Source organism: Pseudonaja textilis, chromosome 7, assembly GCF_049901715.1.
Source record: "Pseudonaja textilis isolate UNSWEBS1 chromosome 7, rPseTex1.2, whole genome shotgun sequence".
Classification (NCBI taxonomy): domain Eukaryota; kingdom Metazoa; phylum Chordata; class Lepidosauria; order Squamata; family Elapidae; genus Pseudonaja; species Pseudonaja textilis.
Genome location: NC_141996.1, coordinates 7,469,441 through 7,492,944, shown reverse-complemented (window position 1 = coordinate 7,492,944; position 23,504 = coordinate 7,469,441). Strand labels below are relative to the sequence as shown.

General features: G+C 42.7%; 1 protein-coding gene across 16 annotated transcripts in view; it reads left to right on the top strand.

Annotated features, from left to right (window-relative positions):
• Positions 1–23,504, top strand: part of DLG2 (discs large MAGUK scaffold protein 2) — a 979,527-nt gene that overhangs the window by 425,539 nt on the left and 530,484 nt on the right. For 2 of the 16 annotated variants that reach the window (XM_087936993.1, XM_087936982.1), the window contains exon 1: positions 972–1,104. The exons of the other annotated variants lie outside the window; for them this stretch is intronic. In XM_087936993.1, coding sequence (XP_087793119.1) covers positions 1,003–1,104 — 102 coding nt within the window. In that variant the 5' untranslated portion in view covers positions 972–1,002. Of the gene's footprint in view, positions 1–971; positions 1,105–23,504 lie in introns of those variants that run through there. 16 annotated transcript variants of the gene reach the window in all.

Sequence of the window (23,504 nt, the reverse complement as noted above, 5' to 3'; positions counted from 1 at the left end):
ATCCTCCTGGCAACAACTCTCTAGGGAGATGCTCCGTCTTTCTCTCTCCCTCCCACCCCCCACCACCCAGCCCCCAGCTCCCAGGGCACCCTGGCCACCCCTGAACATTACTTGCAAAAGAGTGGAGCGTTCTTCCCCCTGCTCTTCTGTTTTTCCCAAGCCAGTTTCTTGGAGCAGGCGTTTCATCCTTCACACCGAGAGAGGAAGCTGCTGTCGCTGCAGACGGGACCCATCCTCCTCCTCCTCCTCCTCCCCCTCCTCTCTCGTGGGAGGCTTGCCGGGGCAGGCAGGAGGCAGAGATGAGGAGGACGTGGCTTTCTTGAAGGGGATCTTCAGAAAACCTTCGGAGCCTCCACATTTCCACCCCTCCTCCCTTCCTTTTCCCACCATGGCCGGGTCTTGCAGCAGCCAGGCACTGGCTGCACACCAAAGGGAGAGCTGCAATGTTTTCCTCCGCTTGCGGTGATCTTTCAGCCCACTCCTTGCTAGCATGACAATCTTGTGTGATGATTTGGAGTAGGCGTGAGCGTTGCTTTACATGTTAATGTGCATCCACCTGCTTTCGTTACCTTTCCTTTCCATTTTTTTTCCCTGCTCCGTGCGAGGGGAGGGGGGCGGTGGTAGCGGCAGCGGCGAGGGACGTGGGAGCGCTTTTGTCCCCTCCCCCCCCCACACTCTTTATTTTTTTATTTTTATTTTTAATGAGCTCCCCCAGTGGAAGAGGGGAACCCCTGACACTTCACAATTCCTGCTGCAATGTTGATTCATCTGCAAGGGGAATGGTTGAATTGGGAGCACAGGTGGTGAAGAGACGGCAAGACGGCTTGTGACCGAGAAAAGCAAAGAAGCTCAGAATCCAGCTAGCTGTTGAGCTGAAGATGTTGACTCTCCCTTGGCTGGGTTAGCTCTGGTTCCCCCCCCCCACCACGTCCCCATCGCCAAATATCTATCTATCTATCTCTATTATCATCTCTTGGCTGCTTCAACTGCAGCCCTCAAGGAATGTGCAGGCTTGTTAACTATTCTGACCGCATTACACCAATGATTTGCCACTGCAAAGTTGCCTGTACGAACAACACGTTGTCGTTGATGTTTGGATGCAAGGTAAGGGATGTTCTGCCCGGACCCGGCCAAGTAACTACGGTTGGGGAGCAGGATGGGGTGAAGTGGGGGTGGGTGGGTTAGGAGGATGGTTAATACACCTGTGAGAAAGGGAGAGAATCAAAGAGTTGGCTTGAGAAGCGGTGGTTTGTTTTGAAGCGGCCAAGACATTATTTTTTTTAACCCCTGGGTTTATCCAGAAACTGGTACGAAGGGGGAGATAGAGAGATTTTGACGAACGAAACCAAACCGAGGGCAGCTATTTTGGTACTGTGGAGTTTGAGATTGATGCTTGCTCTCCTAAACCCCAAAGGGAAAAGTGGCAGGAAGAGCTCTCCTTGTCTCCTCGGATTAACCCTGGTTGTTGGTAACTAGATGAGAAATGGTAGCCAATGCATCTTCTGCATATCTTTCATTTAAAAGAAAAAGACAGACAAATAAGTGGCAAGGCTGGGGGAATCGTTAAAGGAGGTTCCCCACCACCACCCTCCCAAGGGTTGGAAAAGTACAGAATTTGGCAAAAGTCTCTTGGACTGACAGTTTTTAATTTTTAAGTGTCTAGGAAGACAGTCAAAGAGATGGCAAGACATCTCCAGATAAGGCCAATCGGCAAGAGCTGATCTCCACATTTCTTTTGATACCTTTTTTTCTTTTCTTCTTCTCTTACCCATGGAAGCAATGTTGGGTGGGGAAAAAAAAGCAAGATAAAACTTTTCATGTCTTTAATTTCCTCCACCCGTAATGAAACTACAGCAGGCTGGCAGGGATGTTCTGTTTCCCAGTTTGGATGGAAGATATTATTTGGATGGGAGATTGAGTTTACGTGTTGCCTGATTTAGAACAGAGTGATAATTTAGAAGCTGGCTTTAGGGAGCCATCCGGATCTCAGGGCAGGGGAATGTTAACAATTGTGTAGTTATTTCACTCTGTTGTTTTGGTTTAACGGTTTCTCTATATGGGTGTTCACTTTTCATATTTATAGTTAGGCATAAACGTGATAAAAGCTGGTAGGGTAATACTGGAAGTAATGATTTCTGGCCATATTAGTAAATCTAAAAGGTGGGCTTTAGATTTAACAGCTGGTCTTGTGCTATATAGTTCCTGAAGCTTAAAAGTTAAGATAGAAAAGTAAGAAGAATAGCCGTTGAAAATGGCTATAAACACATGTTAAGTGCGAGAAACCAATCTTTCCCCTTTAATTTGCAGCTCTCTCAGTGAACCAGACCATCAATTTGGTTATTATCGTAATCTCTAATTTCCTTGCATTATTTCTGTCCAGCGAGTGTGAAACTGAAATAAATTTACAGATAACATTCCAGTTGTTTTATCAAAAAGTGGTCAATGTCATGTAACACCTTTATAATTTATTATTATTGCGGTTATTTAAGATTTCATCTACAATTCAATTCACAGTCTAGGACTGGTAAATTATTATTATTGTTTAAGATTTAATCTTCAATTGGTTTCACAGTCTGGGAGTGGTAAATTATTATTATTGTTTAAAGTTTAATCTTCAATTGGATTCACAGTCTGGGACTGGTAAAAACTTAACAGTTCAAGTCCTAACCAAGGACCTAAGAGCTGTTAAGATAACGTTTGAGTTTATAGGCAGTTGTGAGTAAGGTGTTTTTTTGTAAAGTCAGAATATTCAGGTCTGATGAGTTCAAAATTTCCATGTATTGCTCCAAGGGCTCCTATTACAATTGGTACAACCATTGATTTCTTCCTCCACAATCGGTCAACTTCAGTTTGCATATTGTAATTATTATTATTACTATTACTATGATGATGATGATGAATAGTTCAAAGATATATGCCATTCAGTGAAAAGAAACCATTACATGCAGAAGAACAGAAAGGCAACAATCAAAGCATGGAACATTTCACTGTAACACCTACAGTATGTTCTGTACAACAGAATTTTTGCAGAAATTTTTGCAACCCGATAAATTAGAATTTCAACTTCAAGAGCCCTCCAATTGTAAGCATTTATTTGGAGGGCTAATTTGGAGTTTGAAGAAGAATATTGTAGGAAATAAGCAGTATATTATATACTAACTGATCATTTTAATCCAATGGCTGAACTTACTCTGGAAATCCACAAAATTGCTAGCGGATTCAACTACTGGATTGTATAAACACAACTAAGGTATACTAATGTTCCCTTCATCATGTAGGTCATTTATAGCATACAGAGCCCTCAACATAGGACCATAATCGAGCCTGGCCATTACCGTCATAAATCATGTGGGTCGTAATGCGGATCATCATACGATGGACCTGAATTTGCAATCTGTTTTGAGGCAGTTGTAAAGTATTACATGGCACGGGTTAAGCGAACCCACTGTTTGCTATGGGTTGGGTTTTGTTGGAAATTGGAATATATGGAGGTTTCTGGGGAGAAAATTGTCTTGAATAGAATAGAATAGAATAGAATAGAATAGAATAGAATAGAATAGAATAGAATAGAATAGAATAGAATTCTTTATTGGCCAAGTGTGATTGGACGCACAAGGAATTTGTCTTGGTGCAAATGCTCTCAGTATACATAAAAGAAAAGATACATTCGTCAAGAGTCAGGAATCATAAGGTACAGCGCTTAATGATAGTCATAGGGTACAATAAGCAATCAGATACTAGGAAACGGTCAATAAAAATATTTAGGATACAAGCAACAAGGTTACAGTCATACAATCATAAGTGGGAGGAGATGGGTGAAAGGATGGAAGGATTAATAGTAATAATAATGGTAATGCAGACTTATTAAATAGTTCGACAGTGTTGAGGGAATTATTTGTTTAGCAGAGTGATGGCATTCGGGAAAAACTGTTCTTTTGTCTACTTGTTCCAGTGTGCAGGGCTCTATAGCATCATTTTGAGTGAAGAAGTTGAAACAGTTTTATGTACAGGATGTGAGGGGTCTGTAAATATTTTCACAGCCCTCTTTTTGACTAGTGCAGTATTCAGGTCCTCAAAGGAAGGCAGGTTGGTAGCCATTGTTTTTTCTGCAGTCCTAATTATCCTCTGAAGTCTGTGTCTGTCCTGTTGTGGCCACATGACCACATGGCACACAGCCGTAAGTGTGAGCTGGTTGTCAGGTTGACTTGATCATGGAGGAGGGGGCAGAACTTTGAAACCAGGTCGTAAGTGGCTTCCGTGGGGTCTATCATAATTTCAAGCACTTATAAGTCAAGGACTAGCTAAAATGTCTGTTATAGAGGTAGTTCTCGATTTACAACCACAATTGAGCCCAAAATTTACGTTGCTAAAGCGAGGCAGTTGTTAAGTAACTGTCGCCCTGCCCTTGTGTCCTTTCTGGCTACAGTCATTAAGCCAATCTCTGCAGTTGTTAAGTTAGTCACAAGGTTGTTAAGGGAATCTGGCTTCCCCATTGGCTTTGCTTTGAAGTCGCAAACATCTCAGAAAGTGTTCTGACCCAAACATGACAAACCCTCTGATGTGAACTCAAAAGATTCCTTTATTAGAAACTTTTTGCCTCAACAAAAAGTTTCTCTCACACGCTAATAAATCCAGCTAGAAGAGGAATAATTGTCTACCACACCTATTCATCTCCACCCCCTGCCTTTTATCCCCAGAGCTAGGGTGGGGCTTCGCTAACAGTGGTGGCTCTTCCGTTCCAAGGACCGGCCCATAGATTTCCACTGCTCTCCTCTCCTCTGCCTTCTGCGCATCCAGGCATCCGGCACTGAACCCAGCTGTTCCTCCTCTTCCTCATCAGCCGCCTCCAGACCTGGGGGTTCTTGACTCTCCATCTGAAGGCTGACGGATGGCCCAGGCTCCGCCTCTGTCTCTCTCTCTCTGACTGCTCCATTCCCTCTTCCCCCAGGAGCTCTCAGGTTGCTCTGATGCACACCCTGACTCCCACGCCGCCTCCTCCTCCTCTTCCTCCTCCTCCTCCTCCTCCGATTCGGCTGCTGGAGGGGTCGGCAGCCAACAGTCCACAACAGAAAGTCACAAAAGGGGATCCCATAACACTGCAACACTGCAACACGAACCAGTTTCCAGGTGTCCGAATTTTGATCACCTGGTTGTAGGGGTGCTGCAACGGTCATAAGAGTGAAAATTGGTCATAAGTCACTTCTTCCAGTGCTGTGGCAACTTCAAACGGTCACTAAAGAAACAGTTGTAAGTCGAACACTACCTGTATAGGGATTTATTAAATTTATTAACCCCATTTAATAATCCCACTTTATCCCCCCAAAATGGGGTGTGAGCTGAGAAAGCAGCAGGATCGATTCCATTAAAGTTCCTTCGACAGGAAGTTTGAAAAAGAAAGAATTATCCCTACACCAAGAATCAGAGAATTTCTCTCTCAGGTCTCACACACCTCTTACAAATCAGGCTACTGCGTTTTTATTTTCCTCCTGTATTGTTTATTTCTACACAAAAACATGTCTCTCTTCTTTCAACAAGAGAGAGCAAAACGGTTCTCTAGATAAATGACTGCGAATGGATAAGTCCTCCTCTTTGGTTTTGTATTTATTCTCTCTAGGTTTATCCTGTCCTTTTCCAAAAGAGGACAGAGTACAGGTGGTCCGCGGCTTACAACATTTTGGAGGCTTAGCAATTGGCGGGTATTTAGGATGGTTGCAGTGTCCGGTGGTCACGTGATCAACCTTTTGCAACTTTCTGACCAGCAAAGGGCACCAGATTCATTCTACAACGGAGTTGTCAACTTAACAAGTGCAGTGATTCGCTTAACAAGTGGGCCAAGAAAGGTCGTGAAATGCAACAAAATTCACTTAACGGGTGCTTAGCAACAGCAATTTTGGACTCAGGTGTGGTCGTACGTCAAGTGAACTTGTACCATTTCTTGCAAAGTCCTGGAGCAGTTTAGGCGGAGGAATGTTGGCACGTTGTCTCCGTGGTTTCTTGAAATCCATCTGGATTCCGAGTGACGACATAGATGCTCGCGGTTAGGGCGACATTTTTTACATTAAGTGGTTTTCCCTTGCCTTCTTTCCAGGGCTGAAAGAGATGTGACTGGCCCAAAGGTATCCCAGCTGACTTCAGTGCCTAAGGCAGGACTAGAACTCACAGTGCTTTTTCTCGCCGTGCACATGTCTATATATCTGAACTACACTGTGTTGTATCTCCGTGTCATATAACATATATGGGTATATGCATAATTTTGTGTTTGTTTGTTTGTTTGTTTATTCTGTCATGGTTATGTAGTGATTATTGGAGGTGGTGGCCCTTTGAGAGCTGTATGCAATGAAATTGCATGTGAATGTAGGCCGATTACATTCAAATTGACAATAAAGTTATTCTATTCTATTCTATTCTATTCTATTCTATTCTATTCTATTCTATTCTATTCTATTCTATTCTATTCTATTCTACTCTACTCTACTCTACTCTACTCTATTTTCTATTCCATTCCATACCATTCTATATTCTATTCTGTAATTCTACTCTACTCTACTCTACTCTACTCTACTCTACTCTACTCTACTCTACTCTGTAATTCAGTTCTACTCTGTTCTACTTTACTATTTTGTAATTCTATTCTGTTCTGTTCTGCTCTGCTCTGCTCTGCTCTACTGTACTCTACTCTATCTTTCTATCCACTATACCGATAGAGAATTTTTATAGACGCGTAATGGGGCAGATTAGGGAAGATGCTTTGCCGAGTGGCTTGCCCTTTGGCCTTGTTGGAGATCAGATATATTCTGTTCCTCTGACCTCTCCTTAGGACTATGTCTGAAAATTGTTCTAGTCCTAAAAGTGTTCAGCCTAGGTTCACAAATGGCCTGGTGGCAGGAATGGAGGCTAGGGTGTAGAACAGGGGGTCTTCCAACTTGACAGCTTGAAGACTTACGGACTTCAACTCCCAGAATTCCTCCTCTAGTCATGTGAGCTTAGGAATTCTGGGAGTTGAAGTCCACAAGTCTTAAACTTGCCAAGTTTGAAGGTCCTCGGTGTAGAAGATTCACAACTTGTCACAATGCACAAAAATCAACCCCCTTGAGTAAGTCTATATTCCTGGATTTTAGGTTTTTTTCCTCCTGTCATTTTGTGTTGATGGTTGTTGTTCTCATAAAGGCTTTGCAAGACCTCTGCTCCATGTTGTCACAGCGACTCTTTCTCGTGAAGGAACTCTTGTGCTTCACCATTCCTTAGAGTAAATGTCAAAAGTCAAATGGCAATTGACTCACACTTATGATGGTCGCCATGTCCTGGGGTCACGTGGTCCCCTTTTGCAAACTTCTGTCAAGCAAAATTAATGGCGGGGAGCCAGGTTCACTTAACAACTGTGCCTCCAACTTAACAGCTATAATAATTCACTTAACGGTGGCAAGAAAGATCGTAAAATGGGGCCAAACTCACTTAATAAGTGTTTTGCTTAGCAACAGAAATTTTGGGCTCCGCTGTGGTGGTACATCAAGGATTGATTACTGAGCCTTTGTGGCACAAGTGATTAGAGTGCAGTATTGCAAGCTACTTCTGCAGCCAGCTGCCTACAATATGGCAGTTCAAATCCCACCAGGCTCAAGGCTGACTCAGCCTTCCATCCTTCCAAGGTGGGTAAAATGAGGACCCAAATTGTTGGGGGCAAGAGGCTGACTCTGTAAACCTCTTAGAGAGGGCTGTAAAGCACTATAAAGCAGTATATAAGTCTATTGCTATTACCATTGGAGAGCATTTCACCAAGGCAGCCGTCGTCAGCGCCATCTTGGATAGACAGACACAGACTTCATAGAGTAATTCGGACTGCAGAAAAAACAATTACTCCCAACCTGCCTTTCATCGAGGACCTGTATGCTGCATGAGTCAAAAAGAGGGCTGTGAAAATATCTACAGACCCTTCACATCCTGGACATAAACTGTTTCAACTCTTTCCCTCAAAATGACGCTGTAGAGCACTGCACACTAGAACAACTAGACACAAGGACAGTTTTCTTCCCGAACGCCATCACTCTGCTGAACAAATAATTCCCTCAACACTGTCCGACTATTTACAAAGTCTACTACTATTAATCTTGTCATCACTCCTTATCACTCATCCCCTACCACTTGTGACTGTATGACTGTAACTTTGTCACTGGTATCCTTACGATTTATATTGACTGTTTCCTAGTATGATTTGATTGCTTGTTGTACCCTTTGACTATCACTAAGTGTTGGACCTGATGATTCTTGACTCTTGATGAATATATCTTTTCTTTTATGTACACTGAGAGCATTTGCACCAAGACAAATTCCTTGTGTGTCCAATCACATTTGGCCAATAAAGAATTCTATTCTATTCTATTCTATTCTATTCTATTCTATTCTATTCTATTCCATTCCATTCCATTTTCTCATTTTCTATTCCATTTTCTATTCTATTCTATTCTATTCTATTCTATTCTATTCTATTCTATTCTATTCTATTCTATTCTATTCTATTCTATTCTATTCCTACTTGCCTATTCAGTCAATTCTGCAAGAGTAATGCAATACTGGCAGGCAGTCCTGTTCTGTTCTGTATCCAGAAGTAGTCCATAAAAGAAGAGGTGAAATAAGGTGAAAATGATGACTTCATGAAATCTCTCATTTGCAGAAGCTGCAAAAAAAAAAAAATATTGCTGAGACTTGAGAAAGTGTACAGAGGAGAGTAATAAAGATGACAAAGGGCTAAATTGCATGATGAAAGGTTGAAGGACCTAGGTATGTCTAGCCTATCAAAGAGAAGTCCATAGGGGACGCAGTGACTGTCTTCCAGCGCTTGAAGTCCCCTATGGACTTCCTATCATAGAGAAGAAGGGTTTGACTGATTTCCCTAAAGCACCAGAAACTGGACAAGAAGTAATGGGTGGAAGATCATTAAAGACAGAGGTGGGATTCATCAGGTTCTGACCAGTTCTGGAGAATTTATAGCAGAAATTTTTAGTAGTTTGGAGAGCCGGCAAATACTGCCTCTGACTGGGGATTTTACAGTATCCTTCCCCTGCCATGCCCACCAAGCCACGCCCACAGAACCGGTAGTAAAAAAAAAATTGAATCCCACCACTGATTAAAGAGAGATCCAACCTATAAGTAAGGAGAAATTGTTCTGCGAGAACAAGTAATCAGTGGAACAGCTTGCTTCCTGGAGTTATAGGTGCCTGGAGGTTTTCAAAAATAGACTGGACAATCATTTGATTGGGATGGCATATAAGGACCACTGCCTTGAGCAGGGGGTTAGACTAGAAGACCTCTGGGTTTCCTTCCAACTCTATGTTTCTATAGCAATAGCACTTAGACTTATATACCGCTTCACGGTGCTTTACAGTCCTCCCCAAGCTGTTTACAGAGTCAGTATATTAGCCCCAACAATCTGGCTCCTCATTTTACCACCCCGGAAGGATGGAAGGCTGAGTCAACTTTGTGCAGTCAGGATCGAACCTCTGGCCGTCAGCAAAATTAGCCTGCAATACTGCATTCTAATTGCTGCACCACCAGATATAGAACAAGTGATAATAGATGAAAAAGAAAGAAAGAAAGAAAGAAAGAAAGAAAGAAAGAAAGAAAGAAAGAAAGAAAGAAAGAAAGGAAAGAAAGAAAAAAAGAAAAAAAGGAAGAAAGAAAGAAAGAAAGAAAGAAAGAAAGAAAGAAAGAAGAAAGGAAAGAAAGAAAAAAAAAGAAAGAAAGAAAGAAAGAAAGAAAGAAAGAAAGGAAAGAAAGAAAAAAAGAAAAAAAGGAAGAAAGAAAGAAAGAAATAGCAATAGCAATAGCACTTAGACTTATATACCGCTTCACAGTGCTTTACAGTCCTCCCTAAGCTGTTTACAGAGTCAGTATATTAACCCCATCAATCTCAGTCCTCATTTTACCACCCCGGAAGGATGGAAGGATGAGTCAACCCTGAGCCGGTCAGGATCGAACCTCTGGCAGTCGGCAGAATTAGCCTACAATACTGCATTCTAACCACTATATTCTATAAAACCCTTCAAGTACTCAAAAACAACACCCTGATAGCAGATTCTGTCTATCTTGGCTGACAATGGCCTGTGCAGCACAAGATTAGAGTTATTTTAAGTGTACTGGTGCTATAAGTTGTCTACTTTTCCGAAAGAGCACTGAATCTGGGTTTTAAAGGAATGGGTCTCGTATTTCAACATTTCACTAAATCTGTATTTAGGAGGAGTCTATGATAAGACGTGGCAAGTGCCGGGAAGCAGAGTGACTTTGAGCCAATCACCAGTAGATTGTGTAGATCTAGTCCTGCCTTAGGCATGGAAGCCAGCTAGGTGAATCCCTCTCTCTCAGCCCAACCCACCTCACAGGGTTGTTGTTACGGGAAAAATAGCAGGAGGAAGGTGTGTTGCATGTGTTTACAAACATGAGTTATTTGTAAAAATAAAGGCGAGATAAGGAAGGGAGGGAGGGATCGAGGGAGGGAAGGGAAGGGAAGGAAGGGGGGAAGGGAAGGGAAGGAAGGAAAGAAGGAAGGAAGGGGGGAAGGGAAGGGGAAGGGAAGGGAAGGAAGGAAGGAAGAAAGGAAGGGGAAAGGGGGAAGGAAGAAAGGAAGGGGAAGGAAGGAAGGAAGGAAGGAAAAGGAAGGAAGGAAGGGAAGGAAGGAAAAGGAAGGAAGGAAGGGAAAGGAAGGGAAGGGAAGGAAGGAAGGAAGGAAGGAAGGAAGGAAGGGAAGGAAGAAAGGAAGGGAAGGGAAGGAAGGGGGAAGGAAGGAAGGAAGGAAAGAAGGGAAGGAAGGGAAGGAAGGGAAGGAAGGAAGGAAGGAAGGAAGGAAGGAAGGGAAGGAAGAAAGGAAGGGAAGGGAAGGAAGGGGAAGAAGGAAGAAAGGAAGGAAGGAAGGAAGGGAAGGGAAGGAAGGAAGGAAGGAAGAAGGAAGGAAGGGGGAAGGGGGAAGGGAAGGAAGGAAGGAAGAAAGGAAGGGGAAAGGGGAAGGAAGAAAGGAAGGGGAAGGGAAGGAAGGGAAGGAAGGAGCAAATGACAATTAAGAAGACTGAAGGAAGACAGGGAGGAAGGAAGGGAAGAAATTAAAATGGATCACTTTGGACTTTGGACTAACTGCATTTATCATTTTCAGTTGAAGTTCTTCCATTAGTGTCTTTTAATAAATTCAGCCCCCAAAGGATTGGTGTCTCATTGTAATGTATTAACTTGGTGGAGAGGATGATGCTGAAAATGAAGGCTCTTGGAGATGAAAGAAAAATGCGAGGATAGGATAAGACATTTATACTATAATTCAGAGTTGAAAGGGACCGTGGGGGTCTTCAACCCCCTGCTCAAGCAGGACACCCTATATCGTTTCAGTCAAGTGGTTGTCCAGTTCAGACAAATGGCTTTCGGAACAGAAAGAAAAGAAGGAGAGAGAAGGAGAGGAGAGGAAAGGAAAAGAAAAGAAAAAAATAAAGTGGATGAAGGGAAGGGAAGGGAAAAGGAAAAGAAAGAGGGGAGGAAAGGAAAGGAAAATAGAATGGAGGAAGGAAGGGAAGGGAAGGAAGAGGGGAGGGGAGGGGAAGGGAAGGGAGGAAAGAAAATAGGAGTGGAGGAAGGGAAGGGAAGGAAAGAAAAAGGAAAGGAAAATAGAGTGGAGGAAGGGAAGGGAAGAGAAAGAAAAAGGTGGGAGAGGAAAGGAAAATAAAGTGGAGGAAGGGAAGGGGAAGGAAAGAAAAGGAAAGGAAAATAGAGTGGAGGAAGGGAAGGGGAAGGAAAAGAAAAGGAAAAAGGAAAATAGAGTGGAGGAAGGGAAGGGAAGGAAAGAAAAAGGAAAGGAAAATAGAGGAGAAGGAAGGGAAGGAAAGAAAAGGAAAGGAAAATAGAGTGGAGGAAGGGAAGGGGAAGGAAAGAAAAAAAGGAAAGGAAAATAGAGTGGAGGAAGGAAGGGAAGGAAAGGAAAAGGAAAGGAAAATAGAGTGAGGAAGGAAGGGAAGGAAAAGAAAGGAAAGGAAAGGAAAAAGAGAGTGGAGGAAGGAAGGGAAGGAAAGGAAAGGAAAGGAAAGAAAGGAGGAAGGAAAGGGAAGGAAAGGAAAGGAAAGGAAAATAGAGTGGAGGAAGGGAAGGGAAGAGGAAATGAAAGGGAAGAGAGGAAAGGAAAATAAAATAAAATGGAAGAAGGGATGGAAAGGAAAGGGGGAGTAAAGGAAAGAAAATAGAGTGGAGGAAGAGAAGGGAAAGGAAAAGAAAAGAAAGGAAAGGAGAATAGACTGGAGGAAAGGAAGAGAAAAGGAAAGGAGAGGAGAGGAAAGGAAAGGAAAGGAAAGGAGAGGAAAGGAAAGGAAAGGAAAGGAAAGGAAAGGAAAGGAAAAGAGAGTGGAGGAAGGAAAGGGAAAGGAAAGGAAAAGAAAAGAAAGGAGAATAGACTGGAGGAAAGGAAGAGAAGAGGAAAGGAAAGGAGAGGAGAGGAGAGGAAAGGAAAGGAAAGGGAGGAAGGGAGAGGAGGAAGGGAAGGGAAGGAAAGGGAAGGAAAGGAAAGGAAAGGCCCAGCAAATGGCTTTCCGGCAGCAAGATAACCGGTGTGTTTTCTTTTCAATGAGAATTTTCAATGATGATTTAACAGATTTTCTATCTGCCTCAGATAATTATATAGAAGGCAATAGACTTGTTCTTTGTAATCTGAACAACTGAAAGGCACACCGTTTCGACTTGACACTAAGTGAGAACTCTGTAACGCTATGAATCATTTGGTTGAGCTACCTCCAGAAGCTGATGGACTTCTCTTCCCTTGGAGATATTTCCACAGAAGTTACCAACCCTTAGAACAACGAATGGTTCGGATGAAGAGTCTCTTTAAAGTCCTCTGGAGTCTGTTCTGCACTATTGTTCAAGATGTGTGGCTTACACAGGACCGCAACGACAAATAGCAAAAAAAAAAAAAAAACCAAAAACCCATCAGCAAAGTTAGCTGTCTTATCTAAGCAATGTCCTTGCAAGCGATGTAGAACTGCTTCAGTAATTCCCTACTTTGTTACAAATGTGTTCTTGCTCCATTTGCTAGCTCCTTTTTTTAAAATCTCCCAGCTGTCTCTTCAATCCTTTTCTTTTTCCCCTCTGGGTTTTTCCCCCAGCTCAACTTCTACACCAAGAGAAAAGGTAATTAGTTTCCCAAGAAAAGCAAAGAAAATGAGGTTTTGGGTTTTTTTTTTGATACATTCATCGCTGACTTTTTCCCATCTGGTACCTTCTTGTTGTTTTGGATTTCATTTCCCATAGTTCCCAGCCCCACAAAAAGGCCACCCGTTGAAAATTGTGGAGCGGAAGTTTCATACAAGAGATGGGGGTGGAGTCAAGAGAGGAATCAACCTGGAATCATTATGTTCTCATAAACAGTCTAAATCCAACCTCTCTTTAATTCCAATAACTCTCAGCTAGTGCCCGTTTAGTGTGAAAAATTAGTTAGCTAGATTCTTGGGTATAAGCCTGAGCTTAACTGGAATTTATTGTACCTGACACTTAACAGAACAGCAGAGTTGGAAGAGACCTTGGGAGGCCTTCTAGTCCAACCCCCTGCTGAAGCAGAAGGTCCTGTATCAGAGGTGGTATCCAGCAGGTTCTGACCGGTTCTGGAGAACCGGTAGTGGAAATTTTAAGTAGTTTAGAGAACCAGTAAATACCACTTCTGACTGGCCCCACCCCCATCTATTCTCTGCCTCCCGAGTCCCAGCTGATCAGCTAGGTCTTCTTTGGTTGCCCTGCACAGGAGAACGGAGCTGAAAAGCAGGTTAGTGAGGTGGGGAAGGAACGGGGATTTTGCAGTATATCCTTCCCCCAGGAGTGGGGAGGGAATGGGGATTTTACAGGATACTTCCTCTGCCAGGCCCACCAAGCCATGCCCACCAAGCCATGCTACGCCCATCAAGCCATGCCCACAGAACCGGTAGTAAAAATTTCTGAATCCCACCACTGTCCTATATCATTCCAAACAAGTGGCTGTCCCTTACCTGGCTGGCATTATCTGCGATTTTCAAAACAGGCTACATCATTGGGCAAACATCTTTGTGGTTCAATCAAGGTCACCTCCACTAGGTTTCATATCACATATTAGTTAGAAGTTCTGAAAATGTCTTCTGCTGAGCATTCATTGTCCAGGTAATCCTCGACTTACAACTATTCATTCAGCAACCATTCTAAGTTACAATGACACTGAAAAAAGTAATTTACAACATGCGATCAAAATTTGGATTCTTGGCAATCGGCATATATTTAGCATGGTTGCTGTGTCCCAGGGTCATGTAACCGTTATTTACTAATGTAGGAAGTAAAATCCGGTCCGGTAACAAGCTGGGAGAAAGGTTCTGGAAATAAAATGGAGGCTGATTGCAAAGAAAGAAGTTTTATTTGGTTTCTAGAAACTTCAGTGACAGCAGCAAATGTTTGTTTGTTTGTTTATTTGTTTGTCAAACATATACAAGATAACAAATATAGGTATGAACACAAACAAGAACAAAGGAAATAAATACAGATAAATGGGGACAGTAGGACAGGGACGGTAGGCACGCTGGTGTGCTTATGCACGCCCCCTTTAAGGACCTCTTAGGAATGGGGTGAGGTCCACTGTAGACAGTTTGAGGTTGAAGCTGTGAGGGGTTGAGGCTGTAACAGCAGAGTCAGGTAGGGCATTCCAGGCGTTGACCACTCTGTTGCTGAAGTCATATTTTCTGCCATCGAGTTTGGATCGGTTTACCTTGAGTTTCTATCGGTTGTTTGCCCGTGTATTATTGTGGTTGAAGCTGAAGAAGTTGTTGACTGGCAGGATGTTATAGCAGACAGTTTTGTGAACTATGCTTAGATCGGACCGCAGGAGGCGCAGTTCCAGATTGTCCAGGCCCGAAATTTAGAGCCTGAAGGCATAGGGAATTCTATTGTGAGTGGAGGAGTGGAGTACTTTTCTCGAGAAATATCTCTAAACCTGCTCAATTGTGTTAATGTCTGATATACAGTGTGGATTCCAGGTGGACCAGCTGTATTCGAGAATTGGTCTGGCAAAGGTTTTGTATGCCCTAGTTAACAATTCAATGTTGCTGGAGAAGAAGCTTTGCAAAATAAGGTTAACAACTCTTCATGCCTTTTTGGCAATGCTGTTACAGCTCTGGGGCTTAGATCACTTGAGATAAATACCCCTAGGGGTGTTCCAGGGGGGGCTGACAAAATGGCTGAGTGAGTGAATGGAACTTTATACGGTTTTGGAATTTTGTGATTGAGATGCTCCAGGGGGGTTGTGCAATGCAGTGAGTCTTTTGTCTTTTGCTATTCTAATGGTGGTGGGTAAATTCTATGATGACCTGAAGGTCCTGTCCTTAGAATTTGGGTGGGGGAAGGTAGATTTCAGGAGTCTTTTTTCCCCTACCTTTAATCCCTTCTGGGGGAGCTGGGTTGAAGGTGTTTTGTTTACGAATAGGCTAGTCTGTTCATAAACAAATTTTTATTAGTGACTGATTAACCCTTCTGATTTTGAGACATAGGAAAACTGGAATCAATAAAAGGCTGATTTTTGTAAAATGATAATAATAATCATGCAGCCTTTCAGAGACACACATGAAACATAGATTGCATTTGGAGCAGAATTATTATTATTTTTTCCTGGAAAGACCATGCACAGAAACAAAAATTTGATTTGAGCATTCTAAAAGTACAATCCCACCAATTTCTCATCTCTGGCATGTATTTTTCTCCCTGAGGACAAGAAGGATAAATTCATCTCCTTTAAGGAGAAGTTAATCCCCTTAACTCCTTTCTGCAGCTTAACCTTTTGCAGTTACATTATTGTTAATATTAAAATATTTATAGATTACTTTTCAGCCAGGATAGTATCATCCATAGCGTTACACAGTTGTCCTACTTATATTCTTCTGATCTTTTCGGTTCTTTTCCGAAGGAAACTAATGATATTTGTGTATCTCCACCTGCTCTATCATAAAACTGTCTTTCATTTAATTTTGCAGTGCTTTTCTATATAATTCTCGTGAGGTTATGGGATAAAATGGGATATGAAGAGTGAGGCCTGATGTATACTAGTCATCAAAAAATGAACGCTTTTTTTTTGAGAATATATATGTCTTAAGGGTAGCAGTAGAAGGCCAGAACAAAGGTGCCATTTTGGCAAGGTTGGAAATTTTTATATGGAAATTTTAGCTGGGTGCGATACTGGAACTGTGCCTACCCAAAGAATATGTCATCCAAACGGCCCATTTAGCAGGTGCTAAAATTAGGGGGCTATGTTGGTGGATGATCAGTGGAGGCTAATGCAGTATTTAAAAAACAACAAGCTCCTCTTGGCAATGAGTAGTAACAGCTGTTATCTCCTCCTCTTCTTCCCCAATGCTCAATTTATTGTGAAAAAATGAAGACTTATATCCTGACATTAATTGGAGCTGAGTCAGAGCAATGAATGAATGGTCTGTGACTGGGTGCATGTATTTTATTTTATTTTATATTTTTACCTCACCTTTATTACTTTACAAGCAATTCAAAGGAGGAAACGTTCTTAACACTCCTTCTTACTTTTATTTTCCCAATAACAACAACCCTGTGAGGTGGGTTGGGCTGAGACTGAGGGACTGGCCCAAAATCACCCAGCTGGCTTTCCCATCACTGGCTGGCTGGCCTCGCCCCTGCCCATTTTTCGACCTGTTTTTTGACCTTTTGGGGGGGCTGTTTTCAGGCCATTTGGGGCTATTTTTCAGGCCATTTTTTCCAGCTGTTTTCAGGCAGGTTTGGGGCCATTTTTTGAGCCAAAAATGGGCCCAAAATGGCCAGAAATGGCCTGAAAAATGGCTAAAAACAAGCAGTTTTGGGGATGTTTTCAGGCCATTTATCGGGTCATTTTCAGGCTGTTTCTCAGACCATTTTTGCTGTTTTCAGGCTATTTTGGGGTCACTTTTTGAGCCAAAATCTCCCTGAAAAATGGCCTGAAAACAGCCCAAAAAAATGGCCTGAAAAACAGGCCAAAAAACAAGCAGGGCAAGGCCAGCCTGTGGTGGGATTTTCCAGTACGCCAAACTGTGCAGAATCTTAACTGTTCCATATCAATAGACTTGAAACCCTGCATTCCTATTGGTTCAACTAACTGCTACCTGATTGGTCAACCCGGATGATTGTGATTGGCTCGCTAAGAGTGTGCCGCGATTGGTTAATACCAAGCGCGGGAGGCTCAAAGCAAAGTCATTGGCCGCTAAAGCCCCGGCGAGCTCTATAAAAGAGCCGCGCGGTTGCTATTCTTTTGAGCTGAATCTTGCCAATAAATAAAGAGCTGTTGTTACTGAACCGGAGTCTCTCGTCTTTATGAGCCTGACCCTTCGAATATAACATTAACTACCGGTTCACCCAAACCAATGTGAACCATCAGCAGCCCCCTCTGCTAAGGCGGGATTAGAACTCTCAGACTCTTGGTGATTGGCCCAAAGTCATCCAATCGGCTTTCATGCCTAAGGTGGGACTACAATTCACCGTCTCCTGCTTTCTAGACTGGTGCCTTAACCACTAGGCCAGACTCTCTCATCATATCATTGATCTCGATGTGGCTGCAAGTTAAAATTAAAAACTGAAAAAATTTCAGGTGGCCTTTGGTGTTTGCAGGGATGCCATTGGTGTATTATTTGTGCATGTGGTTGCACCAGCTTTGTTTTTTTCTTTTTAGGTAATGGATTTAACCCTAACATTTTAGTGCATTGCTCTTTTGATGTGCGTTGTTTGTAAACGATTGAGAATCTAATAAATCAATGGCATGGATGTAGGAGTCATGCTTGGCTTGAGGCTTCTTCAGATTTTTTAATGGTTGCATTCTAAAATACAACACAAAATTATCACAACTCATTAACAGATGGTGATATTTCTGACCTGAGTATCTTCAGAAACTTTGTTGCATAAATACATTGAAAGCCGGCTGAGTGACTTTGGGTCACTCATCAGGAGACTGTGAGTTCCAGTCCCACCTTAGCCATGAAAGCTGACTGGATGACTTTGGACCAATCACTAGGACATAGTGAGTTCTAGTCCCGCTTTAGCCAGGAAAGCTGGCTGGGTGTCTATGGGCCAATCACCAGGAGACAGTGAGTTTTAGTCCCACCTTAGCCTTGAAAGCCAGCTGGATGACTTTGGACCATTGACCAGGAGATTGTGAGTTCTAGTCCCGCCTTAGCCATGAAAGCCAGTTGGGTACTTTGGGCCAATCACCAGGGGACAGTGCGTTCTAGTCCCGCCTTAGCCATGAAAGCCAGCTGGATGACCTTGGGCCAATCACTAGGACACAGTGAGTTCTAGTCCCGCTTTAGCCAGAAAAGCTGGCTGGATGACTTTGGGCCAGTCACTAGGAGACAGTGAGTTCTAGTTCTACCTTAGCCATGAAAGCCAGCTGGGTGACTTTGGACCATTCACCAGGAGACAGTGAATTCTAGTCCCACCTTTGCCATGAAAACTGACTGGGTGACTTTGGGCTAATCACCAGGAGATTGTGAGTTCTAGTCTCCCTTTAGGCAGGAAAGTGGCTGGGTGACTTTGGGCCACTCACCTGGAGACTGTCAGTTCTAGTCCTGCCTTAGTTCCCTGAAAGCTTGGCTTGGGCCAGTCCTCCTCTCTCTTGGCCAAATCCGCCTCACAGGGTTGTTTTTGTGAGGAAAACAGGAGGGAGGAGATGTGTTATATATGTTCCTCAACCTTGAGTTATTTGTAAAAAAAGTGAAAGCAGGGTACAAATAAATAAAATAGATTAAAAAAAACACCTTTAAGGGGAACCTAAGATAGACATCTTTGTGAAGCCTTAAGTTCTTTTGCTGGCTCCAGGTAAATTTTGTTATTTGGGACTGATTACTTTGAAGTGGGATCTGGGAAGCTGGTGGATTTTTAAGGTAGGGCAAGAGAGCTTGAGAATTATAGGATAAAACAGAACCCATCCACAGTATCTACATATGTACGTGTTTATGCATTTGCAATTCTGTCTTTTTGAGGTAGGTAACTCATGAAAATTGTACTTGAAGGTCCCTTGTATGGCTTAATTGCAGAAAAGCAAACACTAAATATAGCTCTGCAGTGTTAATGCAAATGTGGGTGGTAAATTTCTCCCTCATATGCACACCAGTTGCAAAGCCAAATTTAGAAAATCTTGGCCTAACCCACATATATGAAGCATCCGCACATAACTTTTGTGTCAGTGTTATGTCCACTGCAGCCCTTTCCCACACTGAAAACTGTTTGGAGCAATTTCAAAAACGGACTTAAAGCAACAAGGGAGTGACAACCTTGTTTGCATTGTTTCAGAAAGCGCTGAAATCTTTTTGACCTGAAGTGAATATAATGCAAAAGAAATGTTAATGGATATTATAGAAAACTCTTTTCAGTCTTCTTTCAGTCTCCTTAATTGTAATTTTCTCCTTCTTCCTTCCCTTTCTTTCCCTTTCCTTTCCTTTCCTCTTCTGGCTTTTTAATGGCTGTTTTTGACTTATTTAAGAGCTGCTGAACAATTTCTTTAGAATGTGACCTGAAACTCTAGAGCAGTGGTGGCTAACCTTGTTGGGCTCCTGTGCCAAAAACTGCGCTCGCGCTCGTGTGCCAGCACTCAGAAGGCAACGTGTGCTCCTCCCCAACCCCTGCGTATGCGTGTGTGATCCCCCCACCACTCCCTTACCTGCATTGCGCATGCATGTGCCTCCCAGCTGATTTTTAGGGCTCTTTTGGCCTCCCAGAGGCTCGAGGGAAGCCTCTGCAGCCTTTGGAGGCCGAAAAATGGGCCTGTTTCATTACTTCCGGTATTTCCGGAAATACAGGAAGTGATGAAACAGGCCTGTTTTTCGGCCTCCAAAGGCTGCAGAGGCTTCCCTTGAGCCTCTGGGAAGCCGAAAAAGGCCCGAAAATCAGCTGGGAGGCACACGCATGCGCAGTGAGGTAAATTTGTCTCAGGCTTGTGTGCCTTCACAAATGGCTCTGTGTGCCACCTGTGGCACGTGTGCCACAGGTTCGCCATCACAGTTCTAGAGAGATTTTTGGATTCTGCCAGTTACATCCGTGTCAGGCCTGTAAGGATGTTGCTGCCAACCCTTGTAAGAACAGAAATGAATATTCAAGTTACCTCAAAATATCTCTTCACATGAGCTTCCGCCTTCTGTTGTTTGTTCAGGCACCTAAAACATCATTTGCCTTTCTCTCTTTTCAAGTAATGAATGAGAGTCTACCTAATATTCCTTTATATCAAATCCAAAATTGTGGTTGTCATTGTTGAGACAAGGGTCCAGATATCCCGCTGTTGTCCAATTGTTATCAGTGTCACAGTTGTCCTTTGTGATTGGATTCTGGAGAGATTTTGAGGTTTAATACTCTAAGAAAGTTCAGCACTGAGACTTATGCTTAAAATATGAGTGTTTGTTTTCTGCATATAAATAAAAATGCTCTCAAATTCACCTCATGTCCTATGTGGACACATCTATGCATTGATTTTGGTAGCAAGGCAGAAATGGTTATCCACTGCTTGAGTAACAGAGTTGGAAGGGACCTTGGAGGTCTTCTAGTCCAACCCCCTGTCAAACAAGAAACCCTTCACCATTCCAGACAAATGACAGTCCATTCTTTTAAAAAAAAGTCTCCAGTGTTGGAGCATCCACAACTTCTGAAGACAAGCCATTCCACTGGTTAATTGTTCACACTATCAGTAAATTTCTCCGTAGTTCTAGACTGGATATCTCCTTGATAAGTTTCCATCCATTGCTTCTTGCTCTGCCTTAAAGTGCTTTGGGGAATAGGTTGACTCAACCCCCTCTTCTCTTTGACAGCCCCTAAAATTTGGAAGACTGCTGTCATGTCACCCCCTTTTTCTTCTCTTCATTAAACTAGACATACCCAATTCTTGCAATCATTCATTGTATGTTTTAGTCTTTAGTTCCCTAATGGTCTTTGTTGCTCTTCTCTGCACTCTTTCTAGAGTCTCAATGTCTATGGATATTTTTTCTTACCCTTAGTTTTTAGTTTACTTTATTGTCATTACACCTTGCACAACTCGTACGATTCTCAGTCATCCAGGTCATGGTTGTGCCAAAGGTGCTTTTTCAAGAGGCAACTGTTGAACTAAACCAGAAAGTCCAGTTGTCTCTTGAAAAAAACACCTTTGGGTCTAAAGCAAGACTCTTTAAACCTGGCAAGTTTAAGACTTGTGGACTTCAACTCCCAAAATTCCTGAGCTAACATGACTGGAGGAGGAATTCTGGGAATTGAAATCCACAAGTCTTAAAGCTGTCAAGTTTGAAGACCCCTGGTCTAAAGTCTCAGTAAACTTTCCAGAAAAGCTAATGTGCACCATGGCAAATATGGATCATGTTAGTTGGGTTCTAAGCCAGCATAGTTACTTGGCCTTGAGTTAGTATTAAATACAATACTCAGCCAGTGGGGACATCTTTGAAGAGCTATGTTTGGAACCATTCTTACTTTGATATAACTAACCTCTTCTGCTACAAGGTGAAAAAAAATGAAGTACGTACTGTTTATTTTTGCAGAAGGAAGACAAATGCATGAAAGAAGACAAATTGACAACCCTCCACCCACCTTCTAACTTATTTTATTCTTGTTTTTGTCTGGCTCTTATTGATTTTTTAAAATTTCTATGGGTTTCAGGTTTTTATGTTTTTAACAATTGCCAGAGTTACTCTGTGAGTAACATGAGTGATGTCTAAATTTAATGAGTAAATAAGGAAACGCATGAAGGTTACTGGGAGGAGGAGGAGGAAGAGGGGAGGGGGAGGAAGAAGAAGAAGAAGAAGAAGGGGAGGAGGAGGAGAAGGGGAAGGGGAAGAGAAGAAGAAGAAAAAGAAGAGGAGGAGGAAGAGGAACAGGAAGAGGAAGAGGAAGGAGGAGAGGAATTATTATTGTTGTTGTTGTTGTTGTTGTTGTTGTTGTGTAGGTAGCTTCCTCTAGTCTAGTTTGAATTCTGGATGATATTCTACTTCTCTTTTTTCTATTGGCTTTTCTTTGACATTGCACACCCATTCATGAAAGGGTGTCATAAGAGGTTTGAAAAGTTATGTTATAACATATGGAAGAGAATTCAACTGTAGCTCCAGTCTCATTTCATGTCTCCATCTTGCTGTTTGAAGAGACATACTTTTAAAAATCTGTAATTGCCCAAAGATCAAGGCTACCTAAAAAGAGTTGGAAAAAAAAAAACCAAACTCAAAATGACGTTTTTAAAAATACATCTCTCTTTTTCATCTCCATATTCCAGATCTTTTTCTAGGGGATGCATTCCATAAATTATGCCCCTTGATGCCACCAGTGGCCTGATTCAAAAACTCCATCAGGGTTTCTCAGGGAGGGACCAATATATATATATATCCCCCCCCCACCTCTTCGGCTTTGCAAAGGAGGGTAAGAGTTCAAAGGTAATGGGTTGGAAAAAGAAAACAACAACAGGGAAATAAAACCAGAAGGATTTGACTATCACTTCAAGGGAAATATGCTAATATCCACATCTTAATTATTGCACCTCAGTCAACACTTAATACGCCCACCGCACCTCTTTGCATAAGCCGAACACTTGTTCCATTTCCCATTGAAGTGTTTGGTTGAAAAATCTCTCTTTTTGTTGTTGTTGAGGTGGGTCTCGGCTGTGTCATTTTGCCTTTGGCCAAACCACAATTTAAAAAATAAGGCTTGCTTTCTTCTCTCCTTCCCTCACTCAGCCACCTAATATCAGGATGCAATTTGCTTTCTTCCCACCTCAATTAAGAAGCTGCAGAATTGTTCCAGTGGAAATGATCGACAGATGGCAGAAAAATAGTAAAGGAATGGATCGGATAGCTGAGCTTGGCCAGAGAACATACAGATGGTGCTTGACTTACAACCGTCTGTTTAATGACCGCTCAAAGTTACAAAGGCACTGAAAAAAATGACTTATGGCTGGTTTTCATATGACCAGGGGTGGCTGCTACTGATTTGCACCGGTTTGGGTGAACCAGATGTTAATTTTATATCTGGTTCGCTGAACTGGTAGTTGCAACAACTGTCTCACCCTGCCCACCCCATCCCTCCCAGGAGTCTTCACATGGCCTGTTTTGGGTCCCAGGTAAGTGCAGGACCCATGTGGAGGCTCGGGGAGAGTGAAAAACGGGCCTCCCAAAGGCTCATGTCCAGCCACCAGAGAGCCTCCGGAGCCCAGGGAGGTCATTTTTGCCCCCCTGGAGGCTCAAGGAAAGCCTCCGGAGCCCACGGTGGGTGAAAGTAGGCCCCTGCCATGGTGTAGGAGGCTGACTAGGCCACACCCACCATGGCCACGCCCACCCAGCAACCGAGCAGAATGCTGGTTGCTAAATTTCTTGAAGCCTAGCCCTGCATAAGACCATGACAATATCCATGTGGTCAAAATGTGGATGCTTGGCATCCGATTCATATTTATGACAGTTGCAGTGTCCTGGGCTCATACGATCACCTCTTGCAATTTTCTGACAAGTCCACGAGGAAGCCAGATTCACTTAATAACC